This window comes from Chlamydotis macqueenii, chromosome 19, assembly GCF_036417535.1.
Source record: "Chlamydotis macqueenii isolate bChlMac1 chromosome 19, bChlMac1.mat, whole genome shotgun sequence".
Taxonomy (NCBI): domain Eukaryota; kingdom Metazoa; phylum Chordata; class Aves; order Otidiformes; family Otididae; genus Chlamydotis; species Chlamydotis macqueenii.
The window spans coordinates 4,031,203-4,043,563 of NC_141574.1; the positions used below are offsets into that span (position 1 = coordinate 4,031,203).

The 12,361-nt window shown below is 38.1% G+C and overlaps 1 protein-coding gene across 6 annotated transcripts in view; it reads left to right on the forward strand.

Moving 5' to 3' along the window:
• Positions 1 to 12,361, forward strand: part of TRIM37 (tripartite motif containing 37) — a 29,663-nt gene that overhangs the window by 3,581 nt on the left and 13,721 nt on the right. For 5 of the 6 annotated variants that reach the window (XM_086763134.1, XM_086763135.1, XM_086763137.1 and 2 more), the window contains exons 4-12: positions 728 to 844; positions 2,073 to 2,160; positions 3,013 to 3,135; positions 4,510 to 4,633; positions 6,552 to 6,619; positions 8,648 to 8,772; positions 10,147 to 10,197; positions 10,630 to 10,711; positions 12,253 to 12,329. In XM_086763134.1, the coding sequence (XP_086619260.1) occupies positions 728 to 844; positions 2,073 to 2,160; positions 3,013 to 3,135; positions 4,510 to 4,633; positions 6,552 to 6,619; positions 8,648 to 8,772; positions 10,147 to 10,197; positions 10,630 to 10,711; positions 12,253 to 12,329 (855 nt within the window). The remainder of the gene's footprint in view (positions 1 to 727; positions 845 to 2,072; positions 2,161 to 3,012; positions 3,136 to 4,509; positions 4,634 to 6,551; positions 6,620 to 8,647; positions 8,773 to 10,146; positions 10,198 to 10,629; positions 10,712 to 12,252; positions 12,330 to 12,361) is intronic. The other variant, XM_086763140.1, reaches the window with a different exon arrangement.

Here is a 12,361-nt window from a genome sequence, read left to right on the forward strand (position 1 = left end):
TTTATACCTTAAGTGTTGCACATTTGTCTGAGAGTTGTTCGTTCATTCTTTTTTTTAATTATTATTATTATTTTTTTAATACAGTGTCCCACCCCATCCTCCCAGGCCCTGGCACCCCTTAGCACTTCTAGTTCTTGAGTACCTGGCAATTCTACCTCTTGATAGACCAGAAATTGCAAGGTAGCACATTTTTTTCCCCCCTAATGGAAGGGAGATATTTCAAAACAACTAACCAACTATTTCTGCAGAACTTTTTTAATATTTGGCTTTTAAAGTATTAGATTAATAGCTTTAAAGTACTTGTAAAAGGTAGATACATTTTACCTCCTTACAAAGGGAATAATTGAAACACTGCAATGGGGATAGTTGAATAATGAGATAAATTGAAGAAGCACCAAGAAACAATTATTTGCCCGGCATTATCCAGGAGCCTATCAAGAAATCTGGAAATAGTTCTTGAATTCCCCATGCAGCTATTCTACCTGTCATTGCAGGGTAGTTCATTGTGGTTCCTGCCTCCCCCAGCCCCCAAATGAGCAAATCAACTTAAAACATTACTTTTTTTTTTCTTCTTCTTCCCCTCTCCCCCAAATAACTAGTACAGCTTCAGCATTTTGCCTGTGACTTTTCCGATAGTGTAGAATTGATGAACTGAATTCACTTCAATGCTTCTCTTTTAGCTCCTGGAGCTGTGTTCTTACTCTAACTCTATCAATGCTTCTTGCAGAGCCCCGCTGCAGCTACGAGAGCTCGTAAACTGTCGTTGGGCAGAAGAGGTCACACAGCAGCTTGATACGCTTCAACTGTGCAATCTCACAAAGCATGAAGAAAATGAAAAAGACAAGTAAATGGAGCATTCTTCACATAAAGCGTTCAGCCCTATATGAGCAGGCTTTTAATTTCAGCTCGTTATTAAAATCAGGGAACAAACTGGTAACTTAAAAGCTGAATTGTGCTCACTGTCTGACTAAAAGTTGAAGTTCATTTCTGTCATGCTTAATGGAATGAGAAAAGCTTTTCAGGGTGGTTTGCCTAGAAAGCTACAACTATTTCTGGTTTGGCGCAGTACAGTTAAAATGAGAGAGATGGGAAACGTGAAGGGTAGTAATGCTTCTGAGGGCTCTTAGCCCTCTTAGTGACCACACGTCTGAAAGCAGTCTTCTCGCCATGGCTAGCTCATTTGGCAGTCCCATTAGGGCTGTGGGTGCTGATTTAGTATCAGCACACAAAAGCAGAGAAGCTGTTCTGAGAAGAGGTCTTCTAGTCCCGTACGAAAATGTGATAGATAAACCCAGTTTGAGGTCAAAGGAAATACATAAGGTCCTACAGAAAGCACTACTGTCGCTGTATCTGTCACGTTACTGCTGTCCTTTCTCCTTCCTTGTCTTCGGAGCCTCCTGTGTTTTCAGATATATTCTCTTCCTAGGAGCAACTGTCAGTACTTTCTCAGCAGGCTTTTCTCCTGGGTTTATCCCATTACCAGTGCTATTATGTGTTTTAAGATATAGTCTGGAGATTTGGAGAGAAGTGTGAGAAGCAGCTGAGACTAATTATGTGTTCTGTACCTGCCTGCTCCCCAGGTTCCTGAACCCTAATGGAGGGGGAAGGGAGAGGCATGTATTTTGGGTTGGACTGGGCTTTGCTCAGTTTGTTGATTGATACAGTTCCTGAAATTTTAAGAAATGACAAAGATCAGTTTGTCCAAAAAACTTAGGAGCCATTAATCTGCAGTTGCTTTAGGTAGCGTAGGATTAGGATTTTAATAATGTGAAGTATTAACTTCTAGAATTCTGAGCTTGATTTGTTGATGATATCCTTTACCTGCTGGGTGGAAATCCAATTTTATTAATGTACCTTTTCTCTATGTGAAGTACTTCCTGAGAGAACACTAAGAGCAACATCTATTTTAAAAAAGATTTTCACTGAATATAAGTATTCTTCTTGCAGAACTGTGCTGATGTTTTGTGCTTTACTTTCAGTATTGGGTAACAAAACACATGAAAATGTTAAATTGAGTTTGCAGAAAGTTCATAGCTATTTTCTGTTGATGATATGTGCATTTTTTGTTAAAGGTGTGAAAATCATCATGAAAAGCTTAGTGTTTTCTGCTGGACCTGTAAGAAGTGTATCTGTCACCAGTGTGCGCTTTGGGGAGGAATGGTAAGAAGAGACTTGCTGATATGAACGTGGTGCGCTGCGATGAGAATGCAAGCGTTATGTTTGCCAGCAGTTTGAAGAAATAGAAAAGCTATGAAACTATTGTTACGGCTATTGAATTGCCGTGCAAATACTGTAGCTGTATGCTTATTTATAATCTAATGTGAACATCGGTTGTGAAAGGCAGTACCTTCTGTTTGTAACTAGAGGAGGAAGTTGAATGTTTTGCTGAAAGGAGGTCAGAATTACCGTCCTTGTTACAGACTTCGTGATGTCTTGGTCAAACTGTAGATGGTGCTGATAATTTTATGGGCAAAGGAAGAAGACTTTCTCAGAGAATATAGATAACACTTGTGGTATTTAAGTGTCCTGGCCTGTAATCTTGAATATCTTCAAAGCTGTATTAGTAGCACAATTCACTACCTTGTTTTCTTGATCCTTTCAGTTGAGTATTTCAAGGAGAGACTGCTGTCGCTGTTTGGAATATAAGTGGCTAACACTGCACTGCCTTTGTTTGGGAAGGGTGTTTTAATAATAATAATAAAAACCAAACCCTTCTATCTTTATTTGATTTGTTAGTTGCGTGGTGAATGCAGCAGTTTATTTTTGGAGGACTGTTGAGACTCCAAATAATTCTTGACAGGAAGCTTTGATGGTATGAAAGTCAAATTCATGACTTCTGATGAAGGGAAGTGAAAGACAGACTTCCTACATACAATCTGCTCTGGAACTTTTCCAAAATGAGTGATACACTAGGACGCTTTCTTCCCCTCTCTTTCAGTAATTTAATAGGAGTGGAATAAAGTTAAAATGGGATGCTGTATTATTTATACTACCTTTTTTCTTTTTTAACAGCATGGAGGACATACTTTTAAGCCACTGGCAGAAATCTATGAGCAACATGTCACAAAAGTAAATGAAGAAGTGGCAAAGCTTAGGAGAAGACTGATGGAACTGATCAGTTTGGTGCAAGAAGTGGTAAGAAATTGACCCAAAATAATGCTAACTTTTCCTGTAGTACACCATTGTCAAAGGATAACTGTAAAGTGGGAAATGGAAATAGTACACCACTTCATACGCTCACAGTGTTTTCAGTACCTGTTCAGAAGCTGTTGCTCCTGTGAAGATAATCAAATTATCCCTCAGAGAGACATTTTTACTTTTTAGTTACACTCTTTTTTTATACAATGTGGAAAGATCAGCATATTCTCAATACTGTTTTTGTAGCTGCCGGGCAGAAGAATATGCGAGTTAGCATATAGTTATAGTTAACAGGGACTTTTTCTTTTGGTGTCTGCTATTTAAAAGCCAGAGTTGTGCAGTTCTTCGAAAGATGTATTTTTGTCGACACTTAGGAAAGTGCAGTCTGCCATGCTAAACAAGTATAAAAATGGTTTGTTCTAGTAAAGCTTATTTTCCTTTCTTTAGGAGAATAAACCACAAGTATATTTGAGCCTACAAGGTGGGCTGTAAAGCAGCTCACAAGTTAGGGATTTGAAGTTTGTGTACCTCCTTTTTCTTCCCCATAGGGGTAAATGTGTTAGACATGTAACTATTGACATGTTCAGCTTTGGCAGTTTCAGAAGGAATTCCAACAATTCAATACAGTTTTTTGTATTCTAGGAAGGATTTTCTGTGTGTGTGTTCTGCTGAATGCTGTCGCATTTATTGTGTAGTCTTTGTGCAAATAAAGTAAGTTTGTTTTGTTTTTAAATAGGCTTCTGTACAGTTTTTGTCTGTGCTGTTATTGAGGTAGTTCTTTGCCACATGCAGTGGTAGATTAGCTCTGCTTCAGCTTTAATGTGACTCACGTCACCAAGTGGGCTACTTGTAAGTATTTGTAAAATGATGAGAGCATTGCGGCCTTCACCTTCCAGGGTGAACAGCACAACTTTTAACAAATTAATCTTGTTACCATGAAGGTAACTTTTCTGTGCTGCTCGAGGTAGAGACGAGAAGCTGGCACGTGTATTGACAAATCTTGATACTAAAGAATCCCCATATGACAAATCTCTAGGTAATGAGGAAATGTTCCTCAACTTTACTGTTCACCTTTGGTCACCCACCAGAGGGCACGCTTACGTATTCAGTGAAAGGCAAACGGAACTTAAAACTGGCAACAGGAGTAATCTGTAATACACATTCCTATTTTCTTATTCTAAACATGCAAGCTTCAGTAGGACCAGGATTTCGCCCCACCCCCTCATGGTAAAATAGGACTGGAGGGGACTCCAGGGAGGCCTAGACATTTCTGGGATCTGAGAGAGTGGAGTCAACATGTAAATGAGTGAAACGTGCAAAAGGTGTGAAGGCTTTCATTTTGTGCATGTTTTTTCCTGAACCCTGTTCTAGGAGAGAAATGTGGAGGCAGTGCGTAGTGCGAAGGATGAACGAGTTCGGGAAATCAGGAATGCAGTGGAGATGATGATTGCCCGCTTAGACACTCAGCTGAAGAACAAGCTTATAACATTAATGGGTAGGTATTGGCCTGATCTGTTGTGAGTAGGAGCAATGTATTAACAATATGTAAACCTGCTGAGAATCTTTCTTGCCCTGGCAGTACGACTCCTTACGCACTGTATGGTGTTAAGCAAGTTAACTGCTGTCAGAAAGCTTCTGCCTACAGCAAAGATTCTAGTTAGTCGTGTAGTTACTGTGATACAGGTCCAAGTTGTTAGGTGTCACCTTGTTACATTCTGTTAGAAACTCCTGCCTAATAACGTGGAGAACGTTTCCATCTAATTGGAAGATGTTTAGTACCTTTCACCTGAAGTGTTTTTGCACCATCGTTTGGGTTAGCCAAGAAGTTCAACTTTGTAGTTTGACATCTTTGTAATATATACTCCTTTTAATGTAACTTGAAAAATTAGGTGTCTATGTGAAATGTCTGGTGAGCAGCAGTTCAGATCCTTAGGTACAGGCAGCTTTGTCTGCAGATGAAGAATGTGGCATCTGGAATCAGCTGCTAGTTTGGTTCCCGACACTTTTGTTAACCAGTCACTGATCACTTTAGCTCTCCTTTGGTATAAGTAGAGGTGAGAAGACAGGTGGTACACTTACAGATATTAAAGCTTACAGAAGCAATGCTACTAGAACTTAAGTGTAGCTTTCGACAAGAAGGACAGAGTGTCCTCAGTTGGCTGTAACTCTGTACGTGCTTTGCTCAACTAATCTTGCCTTGGTTTTTCCATATGCGCTTTCATTTGCGTAAGTGCATTGACAGGAGCACGTGCTAAAAGAGACATCTTCTTGGGATACCACTTTCTTTACACACTCTTGAAATGTTATATTTGTTTACCTTAGTTTTGCAAGGTGTGCAACCGGTAGATTAAAGTATACAGACTAATAGGTTCTTAATATTGTATCTAGGTACTTGTCTCTGAAATAAAAGTAAGGCAATAAAATAGCTGTGCTGAAAATGCATTTCTGATGCTTGAAGCCTTCACACGCACCCCCTCTCCCTGCCACCTACCCAAAGAAAGCCTGAAACGTTCATGCTTGGAAGATGTCCTTAGCTTTGATAATGCTTATATTTATTCTCATAGTTCATCTCCATTAAAACCAAACCAACTTGAAACATAGCTAATATACATTTATTAAGTTCCTCTTCAACTCATGTCAGTACTTTAAAATGTTTGCTTTACGTTAAATCCAGGATTCGTACATATTTTGTGCTTATATCAAATACAATAATCAGTCACAAGATTTGATTTTGTGTGCACTGATGAAAGCTGTGGTAGAACGTCTTAATTATTTATATGTACAGGTTAACATTTTGCCCATGGAACACCTTTTTTTCTAACAACTGCCAAACGCTCTTGAGGTATGTAATGTATGACCGAGACGAAGTAAATCTCCGTGATAGGAAACAGACAAATGTGACTTAGGTTTTTGTTCTTTCTCATTATGGTCTTTATGCGAGTTGAAATGCACAAACACGTTTAAACATTGTTTGTTCTTTTTTGTAAAGAAAACACTTTAAACATCAAAGTCAAGAGAAATGGTGGCTTTTACAAGAAAGTGTCAGCTAATACAAAAGAGAGGCTGGATGAGAGCTGGTTCAGTGGAATCAAACCTGCTTTTTTTTTTTTTTTTTTTTTTTTTTTCTTTTCCAAAAAAGCACCCCAGAACAACAAACCTGCCATTTCTGGGACACAGAATGTTTCATTACTGTCTTAACCTCAAGCGGGTTCTTCACTACAGCTCTAATTAAAAATGTAGGTGTGCTTTTAAATTTCTTTCTCAATCAGCCTTGGTATATTTAGAAATCCTTTACCTTAGTAGGTTGTTCTGGGGCAGCTTCCAGGTAAAAAAAAAAAAAAAAAAAGCTCAGTTTCTTAAAATCCAGTGAGTATGTCTTTATTTGTCTTTAAACACATCTCTTCTTTGAACAGGTCAAAAGACATCGCTTACTCAAGAAACTGAACTTCTGGAATCCCTGCTTCAGGAAGTAGAACATCAGGTGATTATTAAAAGAGCTGGAATGTTCTGTTAGATAGATCCCTCCTCAGTCAGCCTTTCTTATTATTTTATTTATTTTTTAAACTGTTTATTGATGGGTATTTCTTGAGGATATCTCTTCATTAAGTGGCTTCAGGTTGCACAATTTCTTCTTAAAAACAAGTGTGTCTTGTAGAAATAATGGAAGGTGTTCTGTTGCTTGAAAAACTAGTACAGGGACTAATAGCAAAACCACCTAAATCTACACTTATGTGTGTGTTAAGGTAATGTGGCATTTAGACGGTGTGGGTAGATTTTGTTAGTGCTGCAACTGCATGTGGGTAGTGGTGGCTGTAAGTGAGAGAACAAAAATATTCTGTTTCTTTTTGTGCTTTTGCGGAAAACTGAATTGATTCTATGTCTTTTATTCCCGTCCACCTCTCTTTCCAAGAAGGTGACGTGGTGTCACTTTTTTCATCTTGCTTCTAGCTGTACAAGTTCAGCTTTTGTAAATGAAATATTGAAGTTCTGCAGAGCTTGATTGTATTTTTCCTGAACAATTTGTGCTTGCACTGGAGAAATTGAAGGGTTTTCTTCCTTCAAGCATTACTGCATCCAGTAATTATCTTTCAGCAGAGTGTGGCGTTTTAGTTGGGAATGGAGGCTAAGCTTCTTTGTGAGTGAAGCCTCTTGTCCTGTATTCCTTTTTCGTTTCCTGCACTGCTGTTGATACAGTAAGAATGCTAAACTGGCTTTATCACCTAATCAGCAATTATCATGTTCTCCTTGCGCTTAAGTTAATTATTTCATACCTATGACGGAACGTCTTAGTTGAAGAATTGATGACAGCAGGAGGATAAGTGCTCCCGCATACCACGCGTCAGCGTATTTTTCGGTTGTTTGTGGAGAGCTCTCTGTATGTCGATCATTCAGAAATTACTTAATGTTGCAGCCCAAATGAGGACCTTCTAAATCCTGAGTAGCAGTGCGTATGCAACTCTGCATATGCTTCTCTTTTCCAGGAAAGAAAAACATGAAAACGATTACAAATTGGTGTTAGTGAAACACGATCTCTTCTCTATCCAAAATAGGAGGAAAGGCTTATTAACTAAAAAACCTGAGAAGATGGAAACATCTTGCAGCTGTATAGGTTTCTACTGCTTGTTTGAAGTCATCATACATGTCTTTGTCAAGACAGGCTTTAAATTTAATATTCTTTTTGTGAAAGTAATAGTATTATTTTAAGAACTCATAGCAAAAATGTACGTTAGTCTCACTTAAGCCTGACAGAAAGTCTGATGTGTAAGTCTAAAATATTTGTCCAATGTTTAAAGTATGAATAAGAAGCAGAGTAGATTTCTCTCCTTAAAAGAGGTTTAGAAAATATAGTACCAGCTATTCAAGGAACATCTGAGATTAGATGTTACTATTAAGGAGTAACTAAAATGTGAAAGAACTATCCACTGTCACTGGAGCTTGTATTACTGTGTTGCGATGCATTTGAGCAAATTATCTTAATGTCTAATTAAGCATCCTTTCCAGATTGATTTAATTTATTATTGTTACCTAGACACAGTAATAGATGTGACTTGGTCTTAATCAGACATTTTATAAATCAGTTTAACCTAACTGAAGTACATAGTAGTTGCTGTAACTTTCGTTTTAGAATTTCAGAGCTTTAAATATTCAGGGCTTCCCAAATGGATTACGCAGGCTTTGGAGTGAGACAGAATCTTATCTGTTTTAATTTTGTAACAGAAATTTTAGAACATGTGACCATCAGCTATCATAGGCAAATTCTTAGTCTTAAGAGCTGACAGTTTCAAGGGAAATAAAACCCAAACAAACAAACAAAAAAACCAAAACCAAAAAACCACCACCACCAAAAAAAACCCCTTCAAGCTTCATTCTATACTGCATGGTGAGTAATCTTTCTGAAGCTGTGGCAGACATGCAATTTATTTGTTTAAAACCAGAAGTGGTCAAAACCTATGGTTTCTGCTAATGGGATAAGGATTTTCTTTTTTCTTGTTTTATTTTCCCCACATAGTTACGGTCATGCAGTAAGAGTGAGTTGATATCCAAAAGTTCAGAGATCCTGATGATGTTCCAGCAGGTTCATCGGAAGCCTATGGCCTCGTTTGTCACTACTCCTGTCCCCCCAGACTTCACAAGGTAAGCATTGCGTTTCCTTTCTGTTGTGGTTTGAACTTGAAAGCCATCTTACAAAGGTTTGTTTGGCTTGCTAAAAATGTTTACAGTAACTTAGAGGAGAATATCTCTTTCCTATTTTACTATATGGAGAAGAACGTTCCAGTGAGTCTGGGAGGTAGATGTATTCTTACGTGTGTCAGCCTTTTGTAAAACTGGGGCAGGAGAGTGCCGCTGCACTTGAACATGTGGGCTTGAAAGAGCAGATGATAGGTTGCTGGAGAGCTTGCCCGATACCCGTCTGTAACGAAGGGGAGTCACGCTTCACGGCTATGTGAGCAGTGGCAATGGCAATGTGTAGGGGAAGGTGATTTGGTCTGTTTCTGTGTTAAACTTGCTATCTCTGACTGAATTTGGGTCCAGGCTTATACACTGGAAATTATAAACCGCTTAGCTTACTCCTCTTATTACCTATGCTGCAAGTAGGCTTTTCTGTTCCAGCAGGGCTTATTTTATGTCTGTAGTCCCTGCTGGGGACTCAGGACAGTGGATTCCAGCTGACGATTTTTTTTCTTTTCTACACTTAGTTTGCTGATTTGTCCTTTTTCTCTTATTATTGGGTCATTCAGTATGTAATTGCAAGGCTCTCATGAGATGCCTCTGCAGGTCACCTTAATTCAGAATATATAGCCAGAATCACTTAATATCACATTTCTTCATAAAGAGGGTGCTGCTAGTGCTGGGTTCTGAGGAAGTCTGTTGGGAGTTTAGGCTAGCTGGCTGAAAAGCACCTCTGAAAAATTGAAAGTAGGAGAAATCTTGAAAGAATTCCTCAAATACTTTTGTGTTCTCTAGCAGAAACTGGTTTGGCTTGCTTTTAAATGCAATCTCAAAACTATTTTCCTGACATCTTTCTGAAAAGAATAATCGAATGCCTCTCTGAGGAGAGTTTAAATTTGAATGTTCATTTTCCAATGGCAGTAAAGTACCTCTTGCTTTGAAACCGAACCATTTAAGCTTTTTGCTTTCAGCCATTATATAGTTTCATCCTTTCTAGAACTGCCAAGGAGTCATACCTTAAAAATTCACCATATTAAGAGATTATTAGCCATCACAGGTAAAAGGGAAATTCCTTTTAAATAGTTTTGGTTGCTGTTCCCTTCATGATGTAAAATATTTATATTATTGTGTGATATCACCTGGAGAGGTCCTGGGGAGAAGGCTTATAAATTGAATCTTCAGGAGTACTGAAATAACCCAGTGTAGTCCTAGTGAATTTTAGTGGCTCTGGTGACCTAAATAATCTTAAATGCTTCTGAAGATTCCAAAAGTTGGGATTTTTAATGTCATGGTATGGAACTGTAAATTTTTTTTTTTTTTTTTTTAACACCTCCCTAGTGAATTGGTTCCAGCCTATGACTCAACTACTTTTGTCTTGGAAAACTTCAGGTAAGAATGTATCTTAAATTACTGTGAGTATCGTGAAGCTTTTTCTCTTTCTTCTGTACCTGAGTAGTATTCTTTAAAACACAGAATAGTCTCTACAGAAAACTGTTAGAGATCAGCTAAGCTATAGGAATTCAATCAAAAATCGCTTGTTTACCGGGTAAACAAATAACCCTAGCTAAACTGTTATTGAAAAGTATTTTCCATGACAAAGGCAAACTAGTTATCTTTATTTTTTGAAAAAGATTGAATAATTTGTCAAGGAATACTTATATTTGTATGGACACTTAATATTTTGCCTGGGCCTCATGCTGCTGCATGCTCTGTGCAGCAAGAGAGATTGTTCTAGAGTGTAAGAGTGCAAGTGTATATGCAGCTTTCATGGAGGGATTTGCTGTGTCCCAATAGCAAATGTTTTTTCTCCTTTCTCAATAGTACCTTGCGTCAGCGAGCAGATCCTGTTTACAGCCCACCTCTTCAAGTGTCAGGACTTTGCTGGAGATTAAAAGTTTATCCAGTGAGTTACATTTTCAATTAGAGTTGTTGTCCCATCCAAAACACTTAACCAGATTCATATGCTTCTCTTGTAAGGAGACATCAGTTAGTCTCTTCTCATGTTGTATATAAAAAGCTGTACGACAGGAGCGTAATAAGGTTGTAGATTTGATCACCAGCCGTTGGAGTATTCCCTCTCTGTCTCCAGATAACCAGCACGAACGTTCTCAGTGTAGTTAATCTGGTTAATTTAAAAGCCGGTAAAAATGAATCTTACCAATATGCTGTAGGAACTTTAAAAGGTATTTTTTTTTTACCCTTTTTTGTCTGTCAGTGGTTTTTGCAGATGTTTCTTACAGAACTGAGGTATAGAATAACTTACCCTGCTTATGTTTGTTAATAATACTTACTTGGGAGGAGAACAAGATGTTAGTTGAAGGGGAATCTGGTTTACTGTGCATCCAGTTCTCAGATGCTGCCATTAAAACATGTATGTTGTACTAATGTCCTTCCAGTAGGCTGAATATGCACGTCTGACATGATATCTTTATCAGCGTTGGAATGTTAACCCACATATAGCGTGATCCTTTTACAGTCTGCTAGTCCGGTCAGTGCTTCCAGGAAGCTGTGGCTGCTACTACCGCTGTGTTTGGCAAAATATGTGTTTAGTGGTGGAGTTCAAGTTTTGGTTGTTAGTGATTTACGTGGCGTCTTCAGAGAAATGGGTTAAATTTTAAGCCCAGAAATGGCATTCTTGTGGTGCAGTGAGGGACTCCTGTCTAAGTTTTCATAGTATTGTAAAGCCAGGTTTGAGTATGTAAGGTGTGCTGTCAGAAGGCACTAAAATTTATTTTTTAAATGGTAAGTTGAAATATTTCTTCAACCTAGAGGATTCAGGTTGAGCCATTCTTCAGCCTTGATTAAGGTGAGTGTGATGGAGGTTTTTGCCATATTTTTTTTCCTTGATTTTTGGCGATTCTAATATTGTTTCTCAGTTAACTGACCTAACTTTTTCGTGTTGCATGTTTTTTTTTCTAAATAAATTGCTCTTCTTCCAAAAATTAAGTAGCTTTGAAATGCAACTGTATGTAAAATATTTCAGAACTAATGTTTAACCTGAGCTGTTTTCATGTTGAGAATTTGAGAAGAATGGGACTGTAAAAAGCTGCTAAGTAGATCTTATGAGCTTTTTTTACTGCTTTTTCTATGCGAAATAATTTTTTTTTCTGATACATTGACAAGTGTTTGCCTATTCAGTCTTGCACTTAGTTGAACCCCTAAAACTTTAATAGAGTAATTAAAGCTCTGTTCTGAGATCTGTGTCTAGACTAGACTGCATATGTGCTTCCAGATGCAAACTCCATGTTGATTCAAGTTACACTAAGAGTTCTAGGTCACAGAAGACTAAAAATCAAAACTGTAGCATACAAAGTAAACTCCTGCTACAAATTCTGTTTTGATTGAAACTCTTTTCTAAACTTCAAGGGTATATCGAGGTGTGGGGTTTTCCTGGTTTTCGCTTTCTTTTTTTAATTAATTTCTCTGTATTGTATCTGTTTCAAGGATGGAAATGGAGTAGTACGGGGCTACTACCTGTCTGTGTTCTTGGAGCTGTCCGCTGGATTGCCAGAGACATCCAAGTAAGCAAACCTGTAGTAAGAGCAGATTTATT